This window comes from Pongo abelii, chromosome 7 (assembly GCF_028885655.2).
Source record: "Pongo abelii isolate AG06213 chromosome 7, NHGRI_mPonAbe1-v2.0_pri, whole genome shotgun sequence".
NCBI classification, from domain to species: Eukaryota; Metazoa; Chordata; class Mammalia; order Primates; family Hominidae; genus Pongo; species Pongo abelii.
Window position 1 is genome coordinate 140,298,019 of NC_071992.2, and position 12,870 is coordinate 140,310,888.

At 43.6% G+C, this 12,870-nt stretch overlaps 1 protein-coding gene across 1 annotated transcript in view; it reads left to right on the forward strand.

Annotated features, from left to right (window-relative positions):
• The window catches only part of FER1L6 (fer-1 like family member 6), a 206,741-nt gene that overhangs the window by 57,980 nt on the left and 135,891 nt on the right, over positions 1 to 12,870 (forward strand). Inside the window, exons 7-11 of the mRNA XM_054518809.2 lie at positions 984 to 1,062; positions 2,707 to 2,863; positions 3,455 to 3,641; positions 4,968 to 5,160; positions 8,019 to 8,365. Coding sequence (XP_054374784.2) covers positions 984 to 1,062; positions 2,707 to 2,863; positions 3,455 to 3,641; positions 4,968 to 5,160; positions 8,019 to 8,365 — 963 coding nt within the window. The remainder of the gene's footprint in view (positions 1 to 983; positions 1,063 to 2,706; positions 2,864 to 3,454; positions 3,642 to 4,967; positions 5,161 to 8,018; positions 8,366 to 12,870) is intronic.

Below are 12,870 nucleotides of genomic sequence, written 5' to 3' on the forward strand. Positions count from 1 at the left end.
AGTCAGAAGGAAGCTCAGAGGACATCTTGTATAACTTCCAACTGGTGCAAGAATCCTTCTCCTCTTCCTTTACTACATGGAGTTCTTGGGGGCATAACTTGATTATTTGCAGTGATAGGAAGGTCGCTACCTCTAGGAAAGCTCATTCCATTGCTGGGAAGTTCTGACAGTTATAAACATTGTTCTTATATTGAGCGGAAATCTCTCATCCTGTTATTAGGGAACCGTAGAGGGGAACTTACTCTCTCTTCTGCATGACAGCATTTACATGATTTAAAGACACTTCAGTTGCCATTGCCCTTTCTCCACACCTGCCAGTTTTCTCTTTTATGGGTGAAAGATTGAACTTTTCTCCTGGTTCTTCAGCAGTTTCTCATATGTTGTGGCTTTTCAACCTGGCACCAGCTCTGCACCTTCCTTTAGAACTTGCTCATCTTGAGAGCATTAGCATGAAAATGGGCTGCTGTAACCAAGCCAGGGCTTCCGCTGGCCCTGATCAGATGGAATATTGAGGGTGATCACCTCCTTTGTTCTCACCGTTGTACATACCCAAAATGATTCAAGGCAATATGCGATGAGTTCTCTGAGAAACTTGTGAGCAAAGTTGCAGGAGTTTAGGGGAGAAGAGCACTTTCAGTTTGGGGGGACTGCATGGCGGAAGTGACATATGTTCTAGGTATTGAAAGTTAGGGAAAGTTTCAGCAGGAAGAGATGGGTGTTGAAGGGTGAGCTGTACTCAGGTTTATTTTGGTTAAAGGAAGCTTGCAGGCACTGAGAGTTGTCAGGCATCCTTCTATGGAAGATTAGCTAAAATCCTGCTAAAAGCACGAGGTGAAGGTGAGAGGCTTCTGGAGGTCCTTTATAGCCTTGTGGTTTGATGGCCAAACTCCACTGTGCTCCAGAGCGGGTCAAAGCTAGACAAGGGTCAAGTCCTCTTATCCTCAAGGTAAATCTGCCATACTCCCTGCTCTATCTCTCCTCAGGTCTTTCACCACAAGCTGATAGGAAGTGTACTGATTGGCTCTTTCAGAGTAGACCTGGGGACCGTGTACAACCAACCTGGTAAGAAAACATCACCTCCCCATCTGTCTCTCACTTGTCTTTGGTTTATAGCACCTGGAGGTCATCCCATTCATTCACTCACCTGTGTGACCATTCATTCAATAACACTGAGCACCAGTTATAGAAAGTTGAATGAGACATAACTCTTGCCCTCAAATGTTTTACAGTCTAATGATAAAATTATTTTATATGTCTACTTCTGGGGAGTTTTTTTTCTCACACAAATTCTGTCCAATCGAGATATGGACAGGAGAGGCAATGGAATATAGGAGCTAAGAATACAGACTCTGGAGTCAGATTGCCTGTGTTCAAATCCCACTCTATTTCCTAGCTGTGCAACCTTGGGCAAATGACTTAACTTCTCTGGGCCTCGGTTTCCTCATCTGTAGAAATGAGAATAACTTACTACTTCCTTCATAGGTTTGTTGGAGGATTGAGTAAGTTAATATACACAAAATGCTTAGTAAAGAGTCTCACTCATAAAAATGACTACAGCATTTTGTATCCTTATACAAAGGATTTGCTGTACTTGTTATTATCCCTGATTTGTAGGAAAGGGAAACTCAGAGAAGCAACATAATTTGTTCAAGGTCAAGAGCAAATAAGTAAAAGAGCCAGCACAGATCTTTTTATGAAAGGCCCCCTATCTTCAACAGGGATTCCAACTCCTGTGACTGCGGGGGCCAGAGAGGGAGCATAGCTGCGTGCAGCAGCCTGAGTGTGAGGCATAAAGGAACAGTGGAATCTGAGAAAGGAGACAGGAAGGCTTGTGCTCCATATACAAGGGCAGTGGCTACTTAGCGCCTTTGGTATTTACTGTCATGTAGAAATGTGAAGCCAGTGGCCGGGCGCAGTGGCTCACACTTGTAATCCTGGCACTTTGGGAGGTCGAGGCGGGTCGATGACTTGAGGTCAGGACTTCAAGACCAGCCTGGCCAATATGGTGAAACCCCATCTCTACTAAAAATACAAAAATTAGCTGGGCATGATGGTGTGCACCTGTAGTCCCAGCTACTTGGAAGGCTGAGGCAGGAGAATGGCTTGAACAAGGGAGGCAGAGGTTGCAGTGAGCCAAGATCATGCCATTGCTCTCCAGCCTGGGCATTACCATTGCTCTCCAGCCTGGGCATCACAGCGAGACTCTGTCTCAAAACAAAAAAAAAAACAAAAAACAAAACAGAAATGTGAAGCCAGTATTGCCAGAACTTACCATTTTTAGAGAAAAGCCAGAAGTCTAGATTATGTAAGCCATCTTGGAAGTTTTGACTCACAGTGAGGCCAAACAAAAAGACCTAGGAGCCACATTTACGTCCTGTGGGTAAATAATACGTATGTGACTTCTACACTTCATTAATGTCCCCCTATTCCATCAAAGATGGAACCTTGTCTTAGTGATTTCTACTATGTCAATAGCTTCCCAATAATCTATGGTAAATTGGGGGAAAAGATGGAGAACTGGTAGGAAGCAAAGGGAGAGGAGGGAAAGGAAGAGGGAAGCTGCATGAGGTTTGGAAATAACAGATGATTTACCACCCAGAGCAACAGAGGGAGGAGAGCCTGGGAGGCCTTGGCGCGTGAGAGAGAAAGGGGTGGAGCTGCTGGGCCCATCTGTGAAGGATGTGAGCTGTCAGGGTGCTTTCACAGGTCATCAGTTCTGCGACAAGTGGGCCCTGCTCACAGACCCTGGTGACATCAGGACTGGCACCAAGGGATACCTGAAATGTGACATCAGTGTGATGGGAAAAGGCGACGTCTTGAAGACCAGCCCTAAAACTTCTGACACTGAGGAGCAAATAGAAAAGTAAGACAGGTCCATCCTGGGCTGTGCATAGAAATGATATGTCCAATTTTAATCTCTTTCCCCTCCCTCACCCCTTTTCTTATGGGTACATGAGAACTGTGCTTGTTCTCAGCTTGGCCACGTGGCATTCTGCTCTATCAGACACCAAGATGTGTCCTATTAAGGTATGACTCTCCTTCGGGAGGTCAGGTTCTAGGACAAGAACTGTCTGTCTTCCTATAATAACCCATAACAGATAAGCTATTCCTAAGCTTATCTAATTTTTCTGAATGTAGCTGAGTTTTCTTTGAAGGAATTATAATTTCAATCACTGGTTTGTGATGTGGGAAGACTTAAATGCACCTCTTTTAAGGTTCAGAGTGGGAGACAGTATTTATCCTATCCTAGGACCTGAATGAGTTTGCATTCACTCTATTCATACCATTCTCTGTCATTTACACTATAAAGAAAACTCATTTCGGCAATGAATCTTACTCTTTTCAGATTTGTCTTATATTGGGATCTATCTTTCTGCCTCCAAATTGCTCCTGTCTTTTCTCTCTGGTTCTTCAATTGAGAGAGCTTTTTCATTTGTTTTTGTCTCCCTCTAAGGAACCTTTTGATCCCCGATGGGTTTCCATCAGAGAGACCCTGGGCCAGATTCTATGTGAGACTCTACAAAGCAGAAGGGTTGCCCAAAATGAATTCAAGCATCATGGCGAACGTCACCAAGGCATTTGTGGGTGACACTAAGGACCTGGTGGATCCCTTTGTGGAGGTCTCCTTTGCTGGGCAGATGGTGAGGAAACATTGTCACTAACACTGCCTGGCCTAGGCCAGGGCCCTGCTCTCTATCCAAGATATGTTTAATCAAATCAAATTAATAAAAATTAGGAAGTGCCTTGAAAGCAAAAGCTTGTTACAAAAAGGCAATGGGGCCAGGCGAGGTGGCTCACACCTGTTATCCCAGCACCTTGGCAGGCTGAGGCGGTGAATCACTTAAGGCCAGGAGCTCAAGACCAGCCTGGCCAACATGGTGAAACCCTGTCTCAACTAAAAACACACAAAAAATTAGCTGGGCATGGTGGCGCACCCCTGTAATCCCAGCTACTGGGTGGCTAAGGCATAAGAATTGCTTGAACTTGAGAGGCGGAGGTTGCAGTGAGCAGAGATTGTACCACTGTGCTCCAGCCTGGGTGACAGAGCAAGACTCTGTCTTTAAAAAAAGAAAAGAAAAGGCAACTGGAATTGGCAGGAAAATAGGGGAGGGTTACCCACTCACTCTTCACTGGAGAAAATGGAAAGGAGCTATGGGTGGATTGTGGTTTAGGATACAGGCAGACAGGCATCCTTCCTCACCCCTGGCTACTTCTCTGAGCTGTTTATTCAGTCCCCACGTCTGGTAGAATTTCCACCCACTTCCTGACCTGTTCCACAATCTCCCCAGGTAGTCCTTGTCTTAGAATTTCCATCCACCTCCTGACCTGTTCCACAATCTCCTCAGGTAGTCCTTGTCTTATGTAAGCCTGGACATCGCTTTTCCCTGCTCAGGAGCCATTGGAAGTGTCAGGGCTTGTGTACATGGTCAGAGATTAACCCTGGTTGGCTGGATTTTGAAGCTTCAACTCCCACACATGTTATCTCTGCCATTAAAATACAGACCTACCCTGATTGTGTTCCCTTGGCAGGGGTGAACACTGAAGTATTTTTGACTTGGGCTGAACTTGGAGATCATATAAGACATCACCTCCACTTTATGACAAGGAAATTGAGGTCCAGACTGGAAGAGTGATTCACACAAGGTCATACTTCTACAAAATATGAGCTCATGGTCTAACTACATCCACTGTATTCCTGGAGATGCACAGAACTCCCATTCCCCAATATGCTGATCAGAACTTCCTGAGGGCAGGGCTGTGACGTGACTTTGTCCCAGATACCTGGCACAGTGTCCAGCATAGAGCAGGTCATCAGTCACGTTTGCTGAGTGTAACTGATTTTCGTGGGTGTCAGAAGCAGGTTCATTATCTTTGAAAACTCGCTTTCTACTTCCAGCTGGCTTGAAGAGTTTTCTGTAGTCAGTCACTCCCTTCCATGACTCATGTCCTCCTGGCTGTGTTTTTAGGGGCGAACCACAGTGCAGAAGAACTGTGCTGATCCTGTGTGGCATGAACAGGTGATCTTCAAGGAAATGTTCCCTCCCTTGTGTCGGAGGGTGAAAATCCAGGTGTGGGATGAAGGCAGCATGAATGACGTAGCACTGGCAACCCATTTCATTGACCTGAAGAAAATCTCCAATGAACAGGATGGAGACAAAGGTAAAGTCCCACCCATCTGATTTGAAAAATGTCTCAAAATGCTTGCTTTAGAGCCCTCATCTTTAAAAGGGGTGGGCTAGAGCAGCGGTCCCCAGCCTTTTTGGCACCAGAGACCAGTTTTATGGAAGACTATTTTTCCATGAATGGGTAGGGGGATGGTTTTGGGGTGAAACTGTTCCACTTCAGATCATCGGGCATTAGGAGCCTCCTCATAAGGAGCATGCAACCTAGGTCCCTCATATGTGCAGTTCACAGTATGGTTTGTACTCCTCTGAGAATCTATTGCCACCGCTAATCGGACAGATGGAGCTAGGTGGTAATACTCACTTGCCTGCCGCTCATCTCTTGCGGCCCAGTTCCTAACAGGATGGGTACTGGTCCATGGCTCTGGGGTGTCAGGGACCCCTGGGTTAGAGCACCTTCCATGTATTAGGCACTTTCCATGCTACTGTGGCGTCTGTGGTTTGAGTTGGTTCAGGGCAATGGATGAAGCCAGGCTCTGGGAGCCAGGAGATTTGGTCCGGGTCCCAGGTCTTCCACAAACACTGCTATGTGTCCTTGAGGAAGTCAGTCTTCCCATAATTGAAAAATGAGACATTTAGAGTAAATCAGAGATTGGTAAACTAAGGTCTATGGGCCAAATATGGCCTACTACATATTTTAGTATGGCCCATAAGATAAATGCTACCAACAAAAATTGTGTCTTCAACCCATTGATGGGAGCCTGAGAGCACAGGAATAGCAGCGAGGTGCACTGACTGTGCACACTGTGAGTCAGGGTGGGAGCTGAGAGCTGGTGGATTAGCTCAGCTAATCCACTGAGGCAGCCAGGCGGAGGTCAGGTAAAAGGATTTCCACTCAGTATATGGCTCTTTATTTGCAAAACCCAAATTAGTAGATAATTCTCTGAAAAGCCCAACAAACCTTCCTTTCTTTAAATTTCCAGGCAATCTTTCTCTGTGCCACAAATTTATACTAATTGACATATTTTTTGTATACATACATGCACATGCATGTGTATCTACATATAATCACACATACATATACATCTATGTACAAATATATACACAAATATATCACATATCATCTGTATATGGTTAATGTAATTATTTTAATTTTTTACTTGATTAGACTAAAGGCATGTCAAGAGCAGTAAACAAGATTTACACATTTTTATGTCCCTAACAGATACCATAGAGAGGCCTCAGTAAATAAATACCTTTGTCTAAATCTTTACATTATGGAAGTGTTTGCCACAAGATTGCTATATGCAGAAAGCACCCTCGGCCCATGTATACAGTTCTCAGCTAGATGTAAACATGTTTTATTTACAACCTTTTAGGAACATCTTGATGGCATTCAGGAAGATATATGTCAGTGATTTAAAATATAGACATCAGGACCATAAAATCTTTCTATCCTTTTCAATACGATATTCTTATATTTAAGTCTGCTCAAGGGAGGGCTAGAATCCAGTCTATGGGAGTAGGGGATAGGAAATATGTAGGCATAAAACTATTGATAATAGTTTCCATATATGGAAACATCTAATTGTCAACACTGGGGGATTGTTAAGCAGATTATGATATATTTGCTTTTTCATAATAACAGCCTATATTCTTAGCACTTCCTAAGGGCCTACATGAAGCACTCAATTGATAGTTTCTTTTAATTTTGAGAAATAAAATGTCATATACTGAGCAGAAATTCTTTTACCTGACCTCTGCCTGGCTAGCTCAGTGGATTAGCTGGGGCTCAAAATTAAAGATGAGACAGGTACTATTAACATCTCCCTTTTAGAGGTGAGGAAACTGAAACACGGGGAAGTTTAAAAACTGCCCAGTGTCACACAGCTTGAACATGACAGAGTTGAGATTTGAACTCAGGCCTCAGAGCCACCAGGCTGTACTGCCTGTCATCGAGATGTTGCCATAGAGATGTTCCCATAGATACTGCATTTTCTCAGACGCTATGTATTAAGAAGGGAAAATACTTACATCAGCAGTAAGTTCAAATCACCAGGTCTTTTAAATTCTATGTTCAGAACGTATCTTGAAACATTTACCTATGTCAGTCTCCACTACCTTCACCCTAGTTCAAGATGCTGGTCTTCAGTTTTGATGATGAAGCGGTCCTTGAACCAGTTAGCCTTCTAACCCTTCATGTAACAGCCATAGTGATCTTAAGACATATGATTATGTCACATCTTTGCTTAAATTCCTTTAAAACATTTCTGTAGTTTTTAGGATAAAGGCCAAAATTTTTATCAAGGCCCCAAGACCCACCTGCCTCTTCAAACTCTCCCACAGAGTTCATCTCTAGCTCCAAGCTCCTTTCTAACTGGCACATGCTCCTCCCTCTAGCCAGAACACACACTCTATCTCTTCTCTGCCTGCCTAACTCCCCTCTATGTTATATCAGCCTGTTACTTTTTCATGCAACACAAAGTGTATTTCCTCCATAGTGTTTGCACTGTAAATATTTATTTGTTTAATGTTTACACCTGCTTTGTTCTCCAGCAGGTTCTGTTTAGTATCTAGCATGGTACCTGGCACTAAACATAGAGCCTACTGGAGAACATGGGGGAAATCAATAAACATTTGATGAATAAGTGAACAGAAGAGAATGCAGATTGGCATTTATGGTATTAGTACAACTGTGAACAAGTGTAAACATGAACGCAAAAAAGACTAGAAGGAAATACAGCAAGATGGCAATTGTAGTTGTCTTTTGGTGATAGGATATCCTGTCAATATTTTCTTTTGTCTTTCTTGTATATTCTACATTTTGAAATGAATGTGTGCAACTTTTATGAAGCAAAAACATAATGAGATAAGTAAAACCTGGGGTCTCTCTAGGCTTTCTGCCCACCTTTGGGCCTGCCTGGATTAACCTGTATGGCTCGCCCAGGAACCACAGTCTGATGGATGACTACCAGGAAATGAACGAAGGCTTTGGGGAAGGTGTGTCATTCAGGGGCAGAATCTTGGTAGAAATTGCTGTGGAAATCCTCTCAGGAGGGGCACAGGAATCTAAATTTTCCAAGGCCCTGAAGGAGCTCAAGTTACCTTCCAAGGACAAAGACTCCAGATCTTCCAAAGGTAAAGAGAAGGCTGACAAAACTGAAGATGGAAAATCCCAACAGGCTTCAAACAAAACTAACTCAACTGAGGTGGAGGTGGAATCCTTCGATGTCCCCCCAGAGGTAGGTCTGGGCGCTGCTTTTTGGTACTTTACCTGTGAGGTGAACCAGAGCAGTGACTGCCCCTGTCACAGGTTTCTGAAGGTGTTGTCAGAATATGTCTTATTCCCCCTGAAAAATTTGTGTTGGCCCAGCCCTGTGTTCTGAGGCTGATCCTCTGCCCCCTCTTGCACACTTCACAGCCATCTGCCTATGATAAATTCCTTTGAATCCCCCACTCCCCCAAATATAATTCCCATGGTAACCCAAGTAAAGAGAAATAAAAGTGCTCCGGAGGAGTTGGTGGGAGTGGGTGGTACGGGATTGATTAAACTCTATCTGTGGCCTAATTTTATTTAGTTGTGTTAGCTTAGAGTAAGCTCCGGATGGGAGATAATTTTGGATGAGGAATGAAGAGGAGGAAGAGTAGGTGACAAGCTGGGATATAAGAAATTGAGAAACCTACTCCCCTACCCCAAACCTGTGCGGGAAATCACAACTTTAGGGAATGCTTATTACTCACCATGAAGCATGTTAGCACTTTCCCAGCTCGGTTCTGTCTTATGGGAAAGAGATCTGAGACTCCAAGAGGAATACAAATGGTGAATATTCTCTCTACTGTTTAGTTTATCAATGGTAACTTGCAGTTAAGCAAATGAAAGAGCTGCATGTTTTGTCAGTAGGGGAGGTAGGTAGATTCCAGCTCCCAGCTTGGCTAATTCTGCCTCTGGAAGTGTGCTTGGTCAACTAGGCAATAATTTCGGGTAGGGAAGGGAGGTGATGCTCAAAATCCCAGAGCTGTTCATTTCTAGGAGAGACTGGAGAGTCCAAAGGGGTATAGCAGCAGGTCACCTTAGCCTTGGAAGAGGCATTTGTTTTGGTTGCTGGGATCTAATAAATCTTAAGAAACTGTGTAGGGGAGTGATTGGAGCATAGGGCTGGAAATCTTGGGATGGGTTGTAGTTATGGCTCCGATATTAACACCTTTCTGTGTTTTAGTTTACCCATCAACAAAATGAGATAGTTAATAGTTACCCTGCCATAGGCATCTTTGGGGGTTAAATGAGGAAACGCATGTAAAATGGTTAGCAGAGTTCTTAGCACATACATAGGAAGTAGGCAATGCATTTGTTGTTGTTGTTGTCGTCAGTGTCGCTATGGTTTTCTCCCACCACCAGGAAGCAGCTATTCAGAGCTTTCCAATCTGTTTGTGACTTTGGAAATTTAGTGGACCTCCCCAGTTCTCTCCGCTGAGCTCACATACTGTATTGGGAAATATTATCTGAAAATGTGTGCGCCAGTTTCTTGTGGTTAGAACTTATATTATCTATATGGGATTGTGTTTAGGGCTGTTTCTTGAGAATACATGCCAACTTTGGAGACTTAACTTTGAATTTCACCAGAAGTTGTGGGTGGCTTAGTAGCTACCTAAGCTGATATCTCCATCTATCCCTGTAGTCGTTTTTCCTGCTGTGGGTTGAAGCTGTCTATTCTTTTCTAAACAAGGATTGCCAAGTAGAGAGAGGCTAGAAAAATATTTTCTTAATCCAAGTCGAAATATCTTTAAGATATTTTGATGAAGACACTTGAAGTAGACTCCATCAGAAAGCAAAGGAAGTTGGGAACTTATGTGGGGTAGAAAGTACATTTGTCTACAGGCTGTGGGGGGTGTATCTTGGCTGTTGTGTAGTAGGTAAGAGAGAGGTAAAATTCAGACACTGTTTAAACCCTTATTTCCCCCCCCCCCCCGCCCCTTTCATCTTGGCTTCTTGTTGGTGGCCAGTACCTTGCTGGGTTTATTAGTTATCTATGGCTGAATGATAACATATCTCAAAACTTGGCAGCTTAAAACAACAGATATTTATTTTCTCTGTAGATGAGGAATTTGCGAACAGCATAGCTCATTGGTTCTGCCTCAGGATCTCATGAAGTTTCCATCAATGTGAGGGCAGGGGCTGTCATGATCTGAAGGTCTGACTGTGGCTGGAGAACCCACTTTGAAGATGGCTCCTCACATGGCAGGAGACTGATTCTTTGTTGGCTCTTGGCAGGAAGCCTCATCCTCATTCTGCGGATCCTCCTACAGACTGCTTGAGGATCCTGTGACATGGCAGCTGGCCTTCCCCAGATCCAAGAGGGAGCAAGGCTGAAACTGTCTTTCATGATCTGGCCACAGAAGTCACACATTGACATATCTGCTATGTTCTGTTTGTTAGAAATGAATCATTTAGTCCAGCCTGTCCTCAAAGGGAGGAGAATTAGGTTTCACTTTTTGAGGGGAAGATTAGCAAAGAATTTGTGGATATATTTTAAAGCCACCACACTGGGCTTCAACCTTCCTCACACCTGAACAGCTCATGGCTCACCCTCATCAACATGATGATGCCCTTTCTTGCAGCATCTTCTTTTTCAACTGGTTCTCAAACTCCAATCTCCCCTCTCCCCAGCTTCAGCTGTACCTTCATTGCCCATCTGGACAGTTGAGAGATCCCATGATGCTGGCTTTGTCATCTCACCCCCATCACCCCTCAAAGCTTATCTCCCCTGTGCCGGATTGTCACAGATCATAGCCAATCTAAAAATGGGTTCATTTTTTAAATTCTGTGAACACGCTGACTAGCTTCTTATTTAAATGTCGTCCTCGATATCGGTAAGAATAAAAATAGAACCTAACTCCATGGAGTTTATGATATAGAAGGAAAGGTATGAAATATAAATGTAACAGGAAGTAGAAAGTGGTAAGTGCTTTAAGCAGGTACAGATAAAGTGCTGTTATTTCCTGGAGTGAGTGAAGTATAATTATTAAAATGTCAAGCCCCCAAGTAAGATAGCTGGATGTAAATTGTGGCAGTATGGTGCAGTGGTTACTGCTTGGCCTCTGGAGAAACATTGCCTGCATTTGAACCTGAGTAAGTGACTTAACCTCCGTATGCTTATTTCCAAGAATAACCTCTTGCTTCTCAGCCTCTTATTAAGGATTTGATAAATGAATATATGCAAATATGCTCAGAACAGAGCCTCATACATAGTGCTCAATAAATCTTAGTTATGCTTAATAATTTTGGGCAGAGATTTAATCTCACTGGACTGTAGTGTCATCGTCTGTGAGTAAAGTAGAAATGCCTCTTTCCTGGTGTAGTTGTGAGAATTACAGGATATAATGTAGGCAAAATTCTTAATACCATATCTGACACATAGTAAGAGGTCAGTAAACATTACCTATCATCATTTTACCAGCTTGAGGAGCAAAGATGTGCTTCCAGAATGGAAAGACATTTGAGTTAAACCTTGTAGGATGGGTGGAATTAAGACATCAATTCTGCCCTGCTGAAATACTTATTTTGACTGCCATTTATGGTGATATGTATAGGATTTTTACTACGTGCTCCACATGAATGATATCATTTCTGCCCCTTCTCCTCCCTGAAAGCCCAATGATGGTGGTTATTTCACAGGTAAGGAACGTGACACTCAGAGAATACACATGATTTGCTTAAAGTCAATCAGCCTGAGAATGGAAGGGTTGAGATTTGAGGAAGGGTTTGTTTGTCTGGCTCTGGATCCTGAAATTCTTCTCTGGGCTACATGGCCTACATTCCCTCCGGGTCTCTTAGTAATTCCTTGTTTTGTGGTTTTTATTTTTAGTGACAGAGTCTTGCTATGTTACCCAGGCTGGTCTCAAACTCATGGGCTCAAACGATCTTCCCACCACAGCCTTCCCAGTAGCTGACACTACAGGCCACCACACCCAGCTTCTCTCCGTGGTTTTTAACCTCCTCCTAGAGAGTAAACTCAGCCTCAGGGAGGTGCGATAGGAGGCTAGTTAATAGTCAGTGGATAGAGTGGTAGGAGGAGGGTATCCTCGGTGACTAAGATCCAGCACTGAGCTTCACCCTGTTCGAAATTTTCTGGTCACTAGGAACCTTTCCTAGGAAGACTGGCACCACAGTAGCTTCTGTATGAAAGAAGGGAGTATCCTTCACCTAATGATATGGAAACCCTTTGGCTCTGTGAGGCGCCTGTCTAGGACTCTCAATTCAATGGAGCTCTTGATCTCTGGGGCCACAATTGCTTTATTTCCTTAGACTGTCCTTATGGCCGTTTCTGGAGAGTTCAATCAATCCAATTGCAAAACCAGGAAGCACAGAATGTATGGGTCCAGTTGACTCAGCCTCTTAGCTCAGAAATGTAATGCTGTGTCAGTGGGTCCAGCAACATCTGTTCCCTGAAGCATCAGCCTTTTCCTTGTCAATTAGAGTCATTTGCAAATAATTGTGTATTCCCTTGTGATGACTCCTGTCTTATGAATTTATAGTCTAGTCTTCCAGACTGTGGGCTCCTTGAGAAGGCAGCCTTGTTGGAAACTAGGCCTTGAGTCTTGGCTGACTTTAATTTGCTGTGTGTGACCTTGGGAAGTGCTTAGTATCTCTGAGCATTAGTTTATTCAGGTAAAAGGTGGAGGTTGGAGTAGATGAACTCGAAGGTCCTTTTTAATATGAAGGCACCTGTGATTCTGAGACCTGTGTACC